Raw genomic sequence first — 17,260 nt, 5'->3', positions numbered from 1 at the left:
TTGCCTTTGAACACACAGGGCTTAGTTTCTTAATCAGCAAAAAAACCTAAAGATTTAAAAAAAGACACTATATATTTCCTTTTGTTAGTAATTTAAGTGCTCATTACTTCTGTATACTCGTGCCATCGATACACGTAGGAAACTTAACCCCTCCCTCCCCATGGGAATTTAAAAAAAATGTTGGTTATTCTTTTCTCGCCAATTTCGAGTTTTTGCAAATTCTGGAGAGAGAGGCATCACATGCTTTTAATATAGCACACCGTTAAACTAACAAGAAACCTTGCATTCAATTGAGGGTTCACGATGGTCTGATAAGCCAGGGCATTTAGGAGATCCTATTACCCAACCGGATTCTAGGCCCGTATTATGCAAGGCGTACCGTTTGTATTAAACAATTTTATTCTGTAATTTTGAGGGTTTGTTCAGCCACTCTGACGTTACATTGCTCAGGAACATTCCATTTCAATTCCAAACCAAAAAGTTTCCATTTAGGTTTTACCTTTAATAACAAGTAGATTGGAATTTTGGAGAGAGGGGAAGAAAGAGAAGAATGTCTGAGCTTGGCAAGGAGGAGTGAAAAAAAAAAAAGCATAGATTAAAAAATGGAGGGGAAAAAAAAAAAGGCCATACGATAGATACATTTTGCTAGACAGAAACAACATCAATAAACAGTGTATCTTATGGCAAGACACACTAAACTATATGTTTTTAAGATCTGTACAAAATGAGTTGCCTCTGGCACTGAATGGGTTAAAACCATTCATTGCGATGCTGGTGTGTGCAAGGAAGACACATTCTGTTGTAAAATTGTATTACCTTGTATTCGTACAAGTAGAAAAGCACATGCAAACACATTTGTAATGCCCACAACTTGCCTTAATAATGTAAAGTAACTAATAAAAGGAAATCAGATTTTTTTAATTTTTTTTTAATTTAACCCCTTACACTAAAATTCACTGACAGGGATGTGAAGGAGTAACAGTCAAGCAACAGTAAATAAATAAAATTTACCTTCAGCCTCCAATTGTCACCAACATCGGTTTTAATCCTGTTTAACCAGTTTTCATCGAAGTATGCAGGATCTCTACAAAGTAAACAAAAATACAAAAGTAAGATTGATCTAACAGATCAGTACACATTCCACAACCCATCTGCGGATTCCAGGTATGTGAGTATTTTTAAAATCATGGGCCGAGTAACTTTTTCTGTAAGAGTCGTTTAAATCTTGTTTTGGGTTTTGTTGAATGATACTTGTACAGTAATTTAATGCAATGTACAGTATTGCGGAATGTGTAACATGGGAGGTGAGGAATTCAAATGGTGACATGCGCACTTTAAAATACCATATTTGCTTGATTATAAGATAAGGTTTTTTTCAGAGCAAATGCTCACCGCGCGCAGGCGACAGTGCCGGCAGCAGCGGAGGTTGTCTACGTGCATCGCGCATACCTTCCCCGACTGCCAGAGAGGAGAATTCCCCGTAGCGCAGTTGTATGGGTGGCATAAGGCTTTTCTAGAGGCACAGTGCCCCATGATATACCTTTTAACCCCCTGTATGCCACTCTGTCTCCAGAAATGCCCTTTAACCCCCTATATGCCACTCTACCTCCAGAAATGCCTTATACCCCCTTATATGCCACTCTGTCCCATTTCATGCCTTTTATGCCACAGTGGCATATAGGGGTATAAGGCATTTCTGGAGGCAGAGTGGCATATAGGTGGTTAAAGGCATATCAGGGAGGCAGAGTGGCATATAGGGGGCAGATGTGCATAACTGGGGGGGCAGGTTGGCAAATAAAAGGAAACAATTTTTTTTTCTCAATCATAGCTTTTATTAAATATGAAAAAATAGTTTACATGCATTAATATTTACTAGTAAAACTTTTTTCCTATAGAGTCGCCTACAGATGCACAGTTCTAAACTCTCTCGAGCACTAGCCGCTCAAGCACATTCTGTGTAGTGTTGAGCAACTTTCCACATAACCTGAAAATAGGATCATAATTCAAATATCACGAAAGGACACTTGCATGAAAATCGCCTAGCTATATAACTTTTCTGTCATGTGATGTCAGAGCTGGAAAACACCTTACAACAGGGCTCGACAAATCCCAGGCGCCAGGTCGCCATGGCGACAGAGAATTTTGTCCTGGCGCCTAGGTTTTGTCAGCCTCTTACATCCATAAAAAAATGTGGATGTAAGAGGCTGAGTAACCACACGGGGGCGCTGCTGCTGTCTGCCCAGGAGTCTGGGCAGACAGCACAGCCACTCAGAGCCCACCCCCGAGCCTGAGATCCCTACCACGGAGTGATCCTGTAGGCTGAAACCGCGGTTGCTGCAAAACCAGCAATCGTGTTATCAGCTGCCACAGGCAGCTTCAGGGAAGGGGGTTGTGTGTTGATTGGTTCCCCACACAAGTGTGGGGACCTGACCCAACACCCCCCTGCTGCCTGATCGCTCCATGAGAGCGACAGTGCAGCGTTAACCCCTTCAATGATCGCGGCATTTAGGGGTTAATTCCCGTTTTGTACGGGGCTCTGCTGCTGGTGGTCTGCCTGGAAGCCCAGGCAGACCAGCAACAGCAAAGACGAGCCCCCACAAGCCCTTTGATGATTCCTGTAGGCATGGAAGCCTACAGCAGTCATCAAAGACTCCCCTCCCTGCAATGGCTGGTCTATAGACCAGCAATTGAGTCCCAGCTGCCAGAGGCAGCTTCAGGGACAGGGGAGAAGGTTCTTTGGTCTCCACATGAGTGTGGACACCAGCCCCAACACCCCCCTGCTGCCTGATCGCTCCATGAGAGCAACAGTGCAGCGTTAACCCCTTCAATGCCACACTTGTGTATGACACATTCGTGGCATTGCAGGGGTTAAATTTTTCCCCACAAGCTTGTGGGGACTAAATATCAGTCAATGCTGTGCTCCAATGGAACATCAGCATCGAAAGAGTTAAAAAAATAATAATAATAATAAAAAAAACAGCACTGACCTGAAAGTCCAGGGTGCTTCCAGGTCAAACGCTGTGAGTTTAGTAAGTGGGCTGATGATGATCCGATCACTCCTAACCAACTGTTAGTTTAAAAAAATCCTGGCTCCTAACTTTTTTACCTGGCGCCTAGATTCACAACAAATTTGTCAAGCCCTGCCTTACAAACAAGAATAATATTAATAACACAGGTGTGACAGTGTCCCTTTAAAATGTTGGCCTAATTGATTCACGTGTTTATAAAAATAGAAAATACTTACATTTTCTGGAGGACCATTGCCATTGCCACCCCACTTGTGAGGTCTTCGACTGTTTTGCATGGTGCCTCTACATGAAAAGTCTGTATCTAAAGGAAGTAGAAAATGTCAACATTAAAAGTCTGTGTTTAACCTCTAAGATTATATATCATTTAAATGCAATGCAACTGTAATCAGTTAACATATGAACGTATGGAGTGCATAATGACTAGAAATCTCTTCCTGGCGACTGGGAGGTATGACCCTGCTTGGCTGCACCGGGTGCATGGGACCCAAGGGCCCACATTATGAGATCTTTTAGTTCATCACAATATAAGCAGTGCTAGAGTGTGTGTGTGTGTCTGTATATAGTGCCACAGTCCGTGTGTGTATATGTACAGTTCCAAAGTCAGTGTATGTTGATGAATAGTGTTTGCATGTGTATAAGAGTGTGGTGTGTGTTACTGTATGGGATTAGTGTGAGTGCATGACAGCATATAGTGTTAGTGTGTGTGTTTGTGTATTCATGTATGGTGTTAGCATGCGTGTGCATGAGCGTATGGTGTGTGTATGATGTGCAAACTTTATTTACTAATTTTCTTTCAAGTATTATTATTATTATTTTACTTTATTTATAAAGAGCCGACAGATTCCGCAGCGCTGTACAAGGTAAAAATTTTACAGATGACGACAAGTACAAAATGACAAGCAATTGACATACAGATACAAGAGGAATGGAGGGCCCTGTTCCCGCAGGAACTTACATTCTAATGTACCAACTTATTAAATTATTAATGCTTTTATCAATACATTTATCAATGCTTTATTAACCCCCTAGGGATAGAGCTATTTCTTTAAATTTCTGTACCCTTCGTTTTAACATTTCTGCAATGTTTGCGTTAAGTTGTCATTTTCTTGTTTCTCATTTACTGTACCCACACAAATTATATATTGGGGTTTTTTTCAGAACAAGAAGGGCTTCTTTTAGATATAAAAACGGGGAAAATTTAACAAACACTTTTTCTGACTTATTTGAAGAATCTTTTACCCATCTACAAAAGCTAATGGAAAACACCTAAAATGTATTCTAATATTTGTCCTAGGTTTAGAAATACCAAATATTTTTTTTATATTTTTGCAAGTTACAGGGCAAGAAGTACAAGTAGTGTATTGCCCTTTCAAAATCTGGTCATCCTGCTCCCATGTCCTATTTGGGACATCTTTGAAGCTTGTCAGCTGAGCTTACTTAATCCAATCATATATATTTGAAAACCACCACCATGGTTCAAAACTTAAGTATTTTTCACACACATTGTATTTCAGCCATGAATTTACAGCTCCTGGTAAACGTCACAACACAACAAACGATTTTAATTATCGATTAGTTGAATCGATTTTGCTCTGAAAAAAACCTTCGTTTTATAATCAGACCTCAAACAGAGGTCTGATAACAAAAAAATCCAGATCTTCCGCAGTGCTCCTCTCTGACAGCCGGCGGGCATACATCCCCCGCTATGGTCCTCCACTTCCACCGGGACTTCTATGATGGAGCACCAGCGTGACATGACCTTCCGGTGCTCCAAAATAGAAGCCCCGGCCGAAGTACCGGCCAGCAGCAGAGGTCTGTCTGCATGCATCGTGCAAACGTTCACCGGCTGCCCCTACTACACAACAAAGAGTCTGGAGCACGGGGGTAAGTCTGGAGGGAGATTGCAGAGTGGCATATCAGGGGGCAGAGTGGCATATGAGGGGTACAGTGACATGTAGGGGGTTATAACGCATATCAGGGGCACAGTGGTATATAGGGGGTATAAGGAATATTTTGGGGGCAGAGTGGCATATCAGGGGGCATAAGGCATATTTGGGGGAAGAGGGGCATATCTGGGGTTTATAAGGCATATAGGGGATATAAGGCATACTTGGCGGGTAGAGGGGCAGGTTGGGAAATAAAAACAAGAAATGCATTTTTCTCAGTTTTTTTATTCCGCTGTTTGGTTTTAACATCCAGTTTGTTCATTAAATTATGTTAAACGAAAAATTTACATTTATTGTTTATCCGATTAATCTAAAAAAATTAATCAGCCAACTAATCGAAAATAATCCTTAGTTGCAGCCCTAAGTGATACCACCCATGCATGGGTTTGTCCGGTTGTTAGGGGGCAAAAAGACCACATTTGGGAAGTGTTCATTGTTAAATTGAGAATTTCAACATTTGGTCTTTCTGCCTCCATGTCCAATTCAATTTACCCCATCAAACCACACATTTTTGAAAACTAGACACCCCATTGTATTTCAAATGTTGGTATTTTAACTCTTTCCGTGGCAGGATTTTTGGGAACATACAGCACCAATTTAAGGACCTTTTTGTTTTGAAAAACATTACATGGCGCCCCTGCAACTTTTTTTTGGGTGTTTGAATTACTCAATATCGAGGTATGTCATTTGATAAACCAATCACTTCTAAGCTTGTTCAACCCCATGAGGGGCCAGGCACATCAACTGTTACAAATTGCATGTATGTCTCAGAAGAAGAACACTGAAAGAAACAATAAAAAAGGCTGTTATGGACGACATTAAAGCTCTTAGTAAGCCGATGGATAAGAAGGAGAAAGCTAAGATAATCCTGTAAAAACCTAGGGTTCAAGCTGTGAATAACTTTGTTGAACACACGCCTAATAGTTGATGCAGCATGTAAAGCGGCAACCACAGTTACTCTGAAGAGTCAGTCCTTGAAGAATGAAAAACAGGGCTCAGGCTACATACCAAATTACAACACTGACACCGCAATGGGAAGTTAAATAACCTTTTTTCAGACAAGAATACAGGAATGTTTCCAGGAATGTTTGCAGCCCTTGAGGACTGGAGGGAGATGTGGAGACCTGGTCTAGAACATCATATTCTTGATAGAACTGGTGGCATGGAGATAGGAACATCTTATTGTCTAAAGTACAGTCTAATTGATAAAACGGCAACATGTCAATCAACAGTTTCTCTTCCACTTTTTTTTGCCCATGGTAACAATTTCTGTCAAACAAGTACCATCCATCTTTAATCTTTAGAACATAAATACCCTACTAAGAACCCTTTTCTATTAAGCATCATTAATATCCAGAAACCCAAATAGATTGTAAACCCATAGAAGAAAGACCTTTTTTTCCTGTACAGTACAAGCGTGTCTTAATGTTTTTGTCAGTTTTAGTGCTATTGCCAATTTACACTCTCCCCATATGGTAATAACGCTAAAGAATCATCTGCCCAATTGGTACATATACCTCCGTGCAGCAAAGTGCAGGACTTACTAACAGGATTTTTTGGGTATGCCGCTACATGGTTAACCAACGCTGAACAAATACACACAAAAAGGGCAAAAGGGGGCATGAGTAGGATATTAGAAAATATTACCAGACTACACAACAGAGAATACCCACATGTATCACCGTAAAATGTTGAGCAACATTAGGGTAAATTGTTAAATTCTGACAAATACAGTGAATATTGTACAATCAATTATATATCAATATATGTAAAATTTGATTCATGTGCTTGTTTGTGATCCTAAAATATATATTTTAAGATGTGTAAAATTGGTAAAGTATAAGTTTATTAAACATGTTAGTTTACAGAACAAGATAATGTCTGATGAGGCTTTATTTCTGGCTCTTCATACCAATCTACCAAGATAACCTTTTAAGGTGTCAGAAAAAGCAAGTAAATCATCTCTAAGGGTTTTACTTTTATGAAGAGCGTCAACAATTGAAGCAGCGGTTTGGTACATCTTAACTCATAATTACAGAAAACTATTATAGTATAGTTAAAACGATCCCATTTATTGGCTAGCAGAGCTTAATGGCAAGCTTAAATTCTCAGTAAGCCAATAAACGCTATCATTTTAACCATGCTTAACACAGTAGAAACCTTTTGACCAGGAAAATATAACCCCTTCCTAAATATCTTTCCCAGCATTCCTATCCTCGGCAGACTGTAAAAATCCCAAGCTTTCATTCATACGGCTGGAGAAAACATGCCATGTCACCAAGGATGCCGAGATTCCAATCTCCAATAACAACCCTCAAACAACGTTACTTATAATTATGCAACACATCTGTCATTATAGCAAGTATAAGCCAGGACACAAAGAGATGGGACATTTTAATAGTAATCAAATATATAAGCATTTTTAGATTAGTTTTCTGCATAATGTATCACCATCTTTCTTCCTCCCTCATCTTGATGTAGGTACCGTAGTCTATTTGTCAAAGGCTTCCCAACTGAAATAGTTTTTAAAGTAATGCCTTATTTGCTTTATAGGGATAGGTAAAGTACGTGGAATACTAAAGTTTCACTGATGCCTCTTTGACCACTAAATGTATTGTGTTTTATGTAGAAACGTGGCTTTTTATTAATCTAGGGCGGCGGCCTGCCACTCGGCATGAAGCATCTGAGGACTTACTGCTTCAGCTGACCATGGCAATGTCATCGGTCTGAAAAGCATTATCTAAATGTTTATAACCTATGCCCTCCTCTAATTACCTAACAATATACTCACACACAAAAGGGTCCAAAAGTCTAAGCCTAATGTGCTTTTATTTTAGCATTTCTGAAAAACTAATTTGACAAATTAAAAAAAAAAAAAAAAAAAAAAAAAAAAAAAAAAGAGTACTTTCAGGACCATTAGTAGGACCATACCAATATAATTCAGGTGTTAATAATCCACACACATTGTGCTAAGATTAATGATTTTTTTTTAAATTAAGTCAATGGTATGTGAAGAGAATTTACCTATTTCAATTTCACATGAAGATTTATCAGAGATAAAAAGAATGATTTGTTGCAGTATTAAATGTATTCTTGTAAAAAACATATCAATCATGGTGGACTCAGACCTTTGCACCCTCTTGTGTGTGTTTTATGGGCATATATATTTAAAAAAAAATTAGGATTCTATTAAAAAGAATAATAAATACAGGTAATGGTACACTCCAGCCAGCATGTGCTCTTTAATGCATATGATAGTGGTGTGACAACTTCTCTGATTCCTTGACATGCACATTTTGTTCTCCTATTGATTTCAAGGGAAGTGCTCTCCTGCCGCTTACATTTTTTTCTCTGCTAGTTTAAACAAAAATAAAAAAAAGAAAAAGGAACTGAAAAGTACATGCTAAGTACTTTAAGGCCTAAAACCCTAAGAAGTTTGGATGTGTGAAAAATAACACAACACATTATCTGAAGACTGCACTATTTGATGGTAAATGAGATATCATTTAATACTGGACTACGAGTCTTTGTCCAGGACAACGCAGATGTTTGCAAGAAGAGGACAATAGCCTGTTCTAGGAAGCACAGTAGAACTTGTTTAACATCTGTAGATATTGATTTCCAGTTTAACCAAAGGTCCTCCATAAGACCTCCAGCATTTAAAAATACGTACTACATGTACAGTCTGAAAGATTAGTTTGTTTTTTTTAAAGAAAGGATAGTTAACAAGGTTGCTCCTAAAAGATCGAACTTTTGTAACAAAGCTGTGATTTAAGGAACAATAAGGTCTCCTTCCCAACGCATAAACCTAATAACGAAGTTGAGAGTAAAGGCTACTTCACATTTTTACCTTGTCATCAACAATTATTTTTTTTAGTGTACTCATACAGAACGTTACACAAAAAAACAAGTAGGTCTTTCCTTTGGTAGTATGATCAAAGTGCCAATTTTGGCCAAAACAGTACAACATGATCAAAACAATTGTGGTCTTTTACGCCCGGGGATGTCCATTAGCTAGGGAAACCCCAGGTGATGGTACCATGAAGTTGCTAGAGGGGGTTTGGCTTCTATAATGAGCTCTGAAATACTTTTTTAATAATATATATATTTTATCACATTTTTCCTTTTTCCTTGAAAATAGAAGTTTCTCCTTTCTGTAGCACGCTCCCTGTAATTGCTGATGATCTTCCTGGCAGAAGCAACAAAAAAACACTTTAGGAAACCTGACCTCATAGATCATCCACAGGGATTCTTGTGATGAGGTCAGTACTTATATTTAAAGTGTAACTTTAGGTCCATGTATTTTGGTCCCTGCTGGCAGAAGGCAAACAAACCAGTTAATGCCACCGTCAGTACTATTTAAAAAAAAAATCACTGTATGTTCTGTTATGTCCACCAGCACAAACAAATTTTGCGGGGGAATGTAACAGTTCAGTGGTAGGCAGGGCTTAGTAGCCGTTGACAGTGCATACATGTGTCCAGAGAGTTCATAATGATACAGGGGACATTGAAGGTACCAAGAGCCCTAGTTCATGCTCTAAATGCCCACATTCTTCTCCATTTATTTGAATGTCCGTATTAATAAATATTGTTTCTCCCACAATCGGCCATTTGGGTCTGGTTTACATGGACTAATATTTAACTACAGAACCCACACTTAGGCTGCCTCCGGTAGAAAGAGTAGCCATATGCTCCACACCATGGTACTGGATCACAGCTCCCAATGGCATCTGCTTCATAAGGGTTTTTTGCCTTCCTCTGGATCAACACAGTAGGGACACAATATGTATATAGGTTGAACTTGATGGACTTTGGTCTTTTTTCAACCTTATGAACTATGTTACTATGTTACTAATGCAAGTTAATACTTTCTCCTTCAAAATCTGTAACGCTATAAAACCGTGCCAACAGAGACGGCTACTTCTTCCCCGGATGCCCTGCTATGAAAAGCCAAAAAAAAGTTATCTTTATGGGACCTCACTTCCTTAAAGTTTATATGAAAATGAATACAATGTTGTTTGTTATTTTTCCCTTTAGAAAGGTCAGTTACAGCTACTTTTTAAAGGCCGTTTAAAGACTTAGTAAATAAAGCAGAGAACAGGGCTTGGTTTCCTGTAATACGGTGACGGTGATCTTTTTCCCTGAGCCGGTGGCGTTTCTTTGCCAGGACCTAATAGATTGTGAGCTTGCAAGAGTGGGCCCCTCTTCTCATTTTGTACAAGTTTCATCGTTAATTATTTACAGTATCTCACAAAAGTGAGCACACTCCACGCATTTTTGCAAATGTTTTATCTTTTCATGTGACAACGCTGAAGAAATGACACTCTGCTACAATGTAACAAATGAGTACTAATTTGCTGTCCCCTCAAAATAACACACAGCCATTAATGTCTAAACCTCGGCAACAAAAGTGAGTACACCCCTAAGTGGAAATGTCCAAATTGGGACCAAAGTGTCAATATTTTGTGTGGCCACCATTATTTTCCAGCACTGCCTTAACCTTCTTGAGCATGGAGTTCACCAGAGCTTCACAGCTTGCCACTCATCTATGACGACATCACGGAGCTGGTGGATGTTAGAGACCCTGCGCTTCCCCACCTTTTGTTTGAGGTTGCCCCTCATATGCTCAATAGGGTTTACATCTGGAGACATGCTTGGCCAGTCCATCAACTTTACCCCTCAGATTCTTTAGCAAGGCAGTTTTGTGTGTTTGGGGTCGTTATGTGGGAATACTGCCCTGCAGCCCAGTCACCGAGGGAATCATGCTCTGCTCACGTACTCACTTTTGTTGCCAAGGTTTAGACATTAATGGCTGTGTGTTGAGTTAATTTGATGGGAAAACCAAATTTACACTGAGTGTCATTTCTTCAGTGTTGTCACATGAAAAGATATAAAATATTTACAAAAATGTGAGGGGTGTCCTCACTGTAATATTATTATATATATATTATATATACACACACACATCCAAAAGGGAAGCACTAACCAAAACTTATTATAAGAGGGTGCTGCTGAAGACCAAATGGTTATATACAGTGTAAATAAGCGCACTCACATGAAACAGGTTACAAACGCTCAAAACTATAGTTTCCATTAAGACTACTTAAATAAAAACCTTTCCAAAAGAAAAACAATGGATATTTAGTCACATTATTGTCACGCACAGCGTAGATAGAACCTGTAGTCAGGTAGAACAGCACGTGCAAGTCCAACAGACAGATAAGTCCAGTGCAGAACAGCCGAGGAGCAAGCCGAGGTCTGGAAGCCGGAAGTCAGGATCGTTGCAGGGTAAGCCGAGGTCAGGAAGCCAGAAGTCAGAATCGTCGTGGAGGAAGCCAGAGTCAAACGCCAGGGAAACAGGAACAGGAACAAGCCGAGTCGGTAACGGGAAATCACACAGGAACGCTTACTGAGGAATAGACACTATACAAGATAGGTACGACCATCAGAAGGCAAAGCTGGAAGGTCTCTGAGTCCCTTAAGTAGGCAGAGGAAGTTAGGCATCAATTAGCGTATTCCGGCCAAGTTTTCAAACTGCCGTCACGTCACTTCCGGTCTGCAGCCATCTTGGGATTGGCGAGATCGCAAATTCCTAAAAGGAGCGGTAGTACCGGCTGACGACACTAGGTGGCGTGCAGAAGAACGGGTACACGCGGCAGGTCCGGACCTGGTTCCAGTAGGCGGCGGCTGCCGTGTGGAGTTGCGGGGTCTTCCCCATCCTCACGGCGGTTGAGGCTGCTGCGGCAAGACGGGTGGTCTCCCCCTTCTCCGTGGCGGCTGATGCTGCTGTGATGAAGCGGGGGTCTCCCCCCTTTTCCGTGGCGGCTGCCGATCCGCGGACCCGGAGGAACGTGACAATTATATGGCCATATTATGCTTCATTCACCACTACGCCAATGTACTCCAACATAGGTGGGCACTAACACTAAAGATGGTTTATACGGAGCTACATGTGATGGGGAGAGGTGCTAAATCCCTGCTATACGCACAAAACAAAAATCAGGAATAAAGAAGTGTGGCAAATGTGGGCAAGAAAGGCTGCAAGGGATGGTGAGTTCCACAGCCACTAAAATTTAATAGTACAAATATCTTGATCAATAAATTTTATCAAAGCACACTGAAAATGGTGAAAGTCTGTCTCTTTAAATCCTAGAGGACTCCTAAAGGATCCACTGTAACAACCTATTATTGGGAAGTGGATGAGTAACCACAGCTCAGCCACAAAGTGGTAGACGGGTCACACACACGGTGTGCTTAAGCATCCCTCACTACAGAGTTCCAACCTGCCACTGGAAGCAACATCAGCCCAGTAGCGTGCCAGGTCTCCATGTGGTGAGAAGGGGAGGGACGGGGAGTAGTTACATAGTAAATAAGGTTAAAAAAAGACCTAGTCCATCAAGTTCAACCCTTCTACCTAACCTTCCTATTCCTGATCCAAAAGAAGGCTAAAAGCCCCAATCGAGCTACTTTGAATTCTGCCATCAGGGGGGGAAATTTCTTCTGGACTCCAAAGGGCAATCGGATTTCTCCTTGGATCAAGAAGCTCTAAAATATTAATGTTATTCTATTTATATCCCTGTATGTCATACCTTTCTAAAAATAATATCCAGACCCCTTTTGAAGGCATCTAGTGTATCTGATAACACCACCTCCCTTGGCAGTGAATTCCATACCTTTATTGTCCTCACTGTAAAGAATCCCTTCCTTTGTTGTCTATGAAACCTGCGCTCTTCCAGTCTCAGAGGGTGACCTCTTGTTCTTTGTACATTTCTGTTATTTAACAGGTCACTGAAGAGCTCTTTATATTGGCCCTGCATATATTTACATATTGTTATCATATCCCCTCTGAGATGCCGTTTTTCCAGTGTATCCTCGAGATTGTAAGCTTGCGAGCAGGGCTCTCTCCACCTAATGTATCGGTTTGTCTTAGTCTGTCAATTCTCGTCTTGTTATACCCCTTGAATATATGTATTGTATTAAGCGCTGCGTAAACTGTTGGCGCTATATAATTAAAACATGATAATATAATTTTAACTTTTTTAGTCTCTCTTCATTACTAGTATCTCCCAATCCCCTAATTAATATGTAGCCCTCCTTTGCACTTTTTCTAGTTCCATAATGTCCTTTTTAAGGACCGGTGCCCAGAATTGTACCGCATTTTCAAGGTGAGGTCTTACCAATGACCTGTCAAGAGGCAAGACGATATCCTCCTCCCGTGAATCAATACCTCCTTTTCTGCATGCCAAGACCTTATTGGCCCTTGCAGCTGCTTGCTGGCATTGCGCACTGTTGCCAAGTCTGTTGTCTACCATTATTCCTAAGTCTTTCTGTGTGTGTGTGTGTGTGTGTGTGTGTATACTGTAGTGTCACAGCCAGTGCGTATACGTATAGTGCTGGAGTTAGTGTGTGGATATGTATAGTTCTGGAGTGTTGTATATGTATAGTGTGGGAGTGAGTGAGCGTGTATACTGTAGCGTAAGTGTGTACATCAGTCTATAGTGTGAGAGTGTATGGTGTTATCTTATGCTCATCATCGTATGCTGTTTGTGTGTTTAAGTGTATGATTGTGTATGGCAAGGCTTGACAAACCCTGGGTGCCAGGTCGACTATAAATCACTTGCTGATGCCCGAGAAGTAAGGCAGCGACGAGGGGGGTGCCAGAGGAACATGACATTGGGGTGCCCATATCATGTGACACTGCTTACAGGCAGCTAGGAGATGATTACATATTCTTAAGCGCCAACATATTCAGCTGTACACCATTTGAGGGTGTTTAAGCACTTTTAGGTACATGCCCTAATAAATAATATTTATTAGCATAAATATGGTTTAATATAAAACCTTGAAATTTAAAAATAAATTATCTTTGATAGGTAAGCTAAAACCCAAAAATAGAAACAACGGTTGAGCCTTTATGGTGTAAAATACCCCTTATTATGAAGGGTTGTGTTGTATGTTGTATTGCCCCCCAAAACAACCTTTAGCGGCTGACCATGGGGCAACATAAGAAAATAAAAACATAGTGGGGGAAGAAAAAAAAAACCTGGCTCCTAGATCCAAAACCAATTTTGTTGACCCCCAGAATAGAAGAGAGCAGCAGTTGTACGTGGAATATCAACATTTAAGTGGCACTAATTGACACGGTCCCTTTCGACTAAGACTTCGAAACTAAACTCTATATTTATTAATTATGTAGCCGGTAACTGCATGAGCCAAGCCACGCGACTCAACATTACACTCTCGTGACGCTGTCGGCAATGTACAGAATTTATATGGACTGTGCTGAGTCTGGGGCTCCAGATAGAATTTAACTTCCTTAACTGCCCAATTATTCTAATCAGATTTAATATATTCATTGATTGCATTAGTGTTCAAGTAACAGAGTTTATATGTCATACAAGTTACTGGGCAATATGTTCAGCTAAAATACTAGAAATGTAAGCATAGTGAGGAGGACAAAAAAAGGGGCAAGATAACAGATCAAAACTAACATCTATGTTAATCTACGAGATCTAATTTTGAGAATTCATCTAAACACTTTTTAAGGTTATGTGATATAAAATGTACATCAAGTATTTTCTCACCCATTATCACTGTATTGTATATTTATCTATGTCTCTGCATAGCAAACCACGTCCATCAACACATGTGCCTCCAGGCATATAACGGTGTAAAGTCTATGAGATAAAGTTATGCAATGGGGAAGGGTAAATAGAAAATCCTCACCTAATAAAGACACGAGATAGTAAAGCAAAACTGAAAAAAATTTTTTTTAATGTATTTTAAATGTGGTTAGTTTTTTTGTACTAATAAAAAAGTAGCGTTGTTGCCTTCTATGAATAACCTCTAAAAGCAAGGGCGGGTTCCAGAGCCTGACCTCACACTAACCCACCGACCCAGACACTCACACCAACACAACTAGACACTCAGCACTAACACACACACAGACACTCACACAGACACCCATACAAACATACCATCATACTCCAACCAACGCAACAAGTGTAACATACAGACTAACATACCAAGGACTCGTGTTCACACACTAACATCAAAAGACACATACACCATCAAAAAGACATATGTTTACACACTAAAATACCCCCCTGCACACACACTCACAAGCACACATACTAACATACCTTGACAAAGACACATGTTCACACAATAAAAAACCCACACTACATACCCAGGCACACATACATGCACACGCTGACACGCATACCCAGGCAGGCACACACTGACACGCATACCCAAACAGGCACACGCTGATACGCATATACACACACATCAGACCTGTACTGGCCATTGGACACACAAGGCAAATTTTTGGTCTGGTGCAGAAAGTCCCTCCCGTACACCTATAGAAGGGGACTTTGCGCATGGGATTTACTTTTCCAGGCCAGAACATGTTAAAGCCTTCCCTCATGTGTATGCAACGGGGAAAGATCTCTTACCTTCCTATTACCTAGATAATTCCTCTCCATTAACTAACTTATTCACTATTGTCAAGTCGCTGATCGTTGGATTGTTCAGGCATCCTTTGTACGGATGAGTACAGCCAAGAACGGCGATAACTTCGGCATAGGAAATGTATAAGAGAACCCTGACTCTGCCACAGGCTGCCATCTACCTCATCTCGGATGAGAAGAACTTTTAATCTAAAAATCTTCAAAGCAATTGCACAAGAAACACACCTTACAGGTAATTTCAACCGCACTTAATGACCTTCTTCCAACCCAGGCCAGCCCACCACCATTTCCATGGGGCGGCAGGACATTATTAGAATTGGGCGTCTCAAGAAAAGTAAAGCCTCTGATTATTAGGAGCTATTTAATCATCATCATATGCTCCTGGAATGTATTATGATAGATACAGAGTAAGGGGCCATAGCACAATGGGCAGCACATACCCATAAAGCACACAATAGCGATAAAGAATATAACACACAATATCACAATGATGCCTCATACGACACTCATCTCCCGGTGTCCCTTTGTTGTGACACACGGCCCATTGATTGTCACAAACACATTGGGTCCATGCTGTCTAGGAATGAATTAATAGTGTGTGGTATTGTTTCCATCAGCGTGATGACACCTCAGTCATTCCGGGGGGAAATAACAGAACTCCAGTGATCAGTGGGTCTAGACCCTTGCCGAGAGTTGTGAGTGTGGCAGTCACACACACTGAGTGGCCAGGCTCACCATTACACTTCAGTGTGTAGATGGGGAGGAGATGCAGGGGGATGGGAGATCCATTGCACACTTACCCACGTCAACAGACTCTCGCAGAGATCCACCCGATCCAAGCTCTCCACGTTTAACATCCTCTTTGATCGTCCACCCGGCAGGCAGTACCGCCTGACACCCGCTTTATCTCCCCACAGGGTTCTAGCACTTCGGTCGCCCACCACAACAAATGGCAAAAAAAATGTGTTTTTTTGTTTTGTTTTACCACAAAAAACCCAGTGCTCAGTAGTTGTCGGTGCTCGCGTCTTCTCCGATGACACTTCGAGCCGGTGTGTAACGGGGCTGGGGAGGGAGCTCACAGCCCGACAGCGCTACTAGATGGACAGCCCTGAGTTACCGCTATTTGAAGCAGAAGCCCCCGTTCCGCTGCTCCTCGCAATCTCAGGTCCACGCAGGTCTTATCCGGGGCTAGATCGGTGTCCGGCTGATCCCTGCCGTTTGCCCCCCCAGTGCCGGTAGTTCTGCTGGTATTCAGGGCCCTGCCGCTCCTGCTGTGTCGGGGGGGGGATGGGTGGTCGGGCGGCTGCTGCTCCTCCTCTTCCCCCTGCTCGTAGTGTCTGTCTATGAGAGATAGAGCTGACAGCAAGTACTCAGTGCGCATGCTCACTGCATCCAGCGGATATTCGGCAAAGCGCGGCCCCGGGACCCGTCATCACATAGTGAGCCAGCGCTAGCGGGCATGCTCTGTGAGACAGGGGCGGGTGGCTGGAAAAAGTGACTAGTGCTAGAGAACGGGTTTCATGTGAACAAGACCAAAGTGTTAGCTAAGTGAAACAGCCTCCCAGCAGAAGTGGTAGAATTTCACACTGAGAGGGAACTTAAGCATTTATGGGGTAGTCTGCCCTGAATCTAAGGCAAGACCAAGCATTACTTCAGGTAAAATTAAGCAGAGTAGATGGGCTTAATCGTTCTTATTTACCGCCCAATTCTATGTATCTAGGTAATCTTCCTTACCTGGTAGGTTGCCTAGCAACAGAGTATGTTTGAACTGCAAGACAGTAATAAAAATGATAAAATAGATTAGGTATATTTT

The 17,260-nt window shown here is 41.3% G+C and overlaps 1 protein-coding gene across 1 annotated transcript in view; it reads right to left on the bottom strand.

Annotated features, from left to right (window-relative positions):
* Nucleotides 1–16,304, bottom strand: part of LOC149285049 (protein Hook homolog 3) — a 35,718-nt gene extending 19,414 nt beyond the window's left edge. Inside the window, exons 1-3 of the mRNA XM_089495848.1 lie at nt 16,248–16,304; nt 3,245–3,330; nt 1,012–1,084 (exon numbers count right to left, since the gene is read on the bottom strand). Coding sequence (XP_089351974.1) covers nt 1,012–1,084; nt 3,245–3,330; nt 16,248–16,304 — 216 coding nt within the window. The remainder of the gene's footprint in view (nt 1–1,011; nt 1,085–3,244; nt 3,331–16,247) is intronic.
* Between the last annotated feature and the right edge of the window lie 956 nt (nt 16,305–17,260).

Source organism: Sceloporus occidentalis, unplaced genomic scaffold (assembly GCF_023333645.1).
Source record: "Sceloporus occidentalis isolate IW3139 unplaced genomic scaffold, rSceOcc1.0.p SCAF_85, whole genome shotgun sequence".
NCBI classification, from domain to species: Eukaryota; Metazoa; Chordata; class Lepidosauria; order Squamata; family Phrynosomatidae; genus Sceloporus; species Sceloporus occidentalis.
This window is presented reverse-complemented; position numbering and strand designations above follow the sequence as displayed.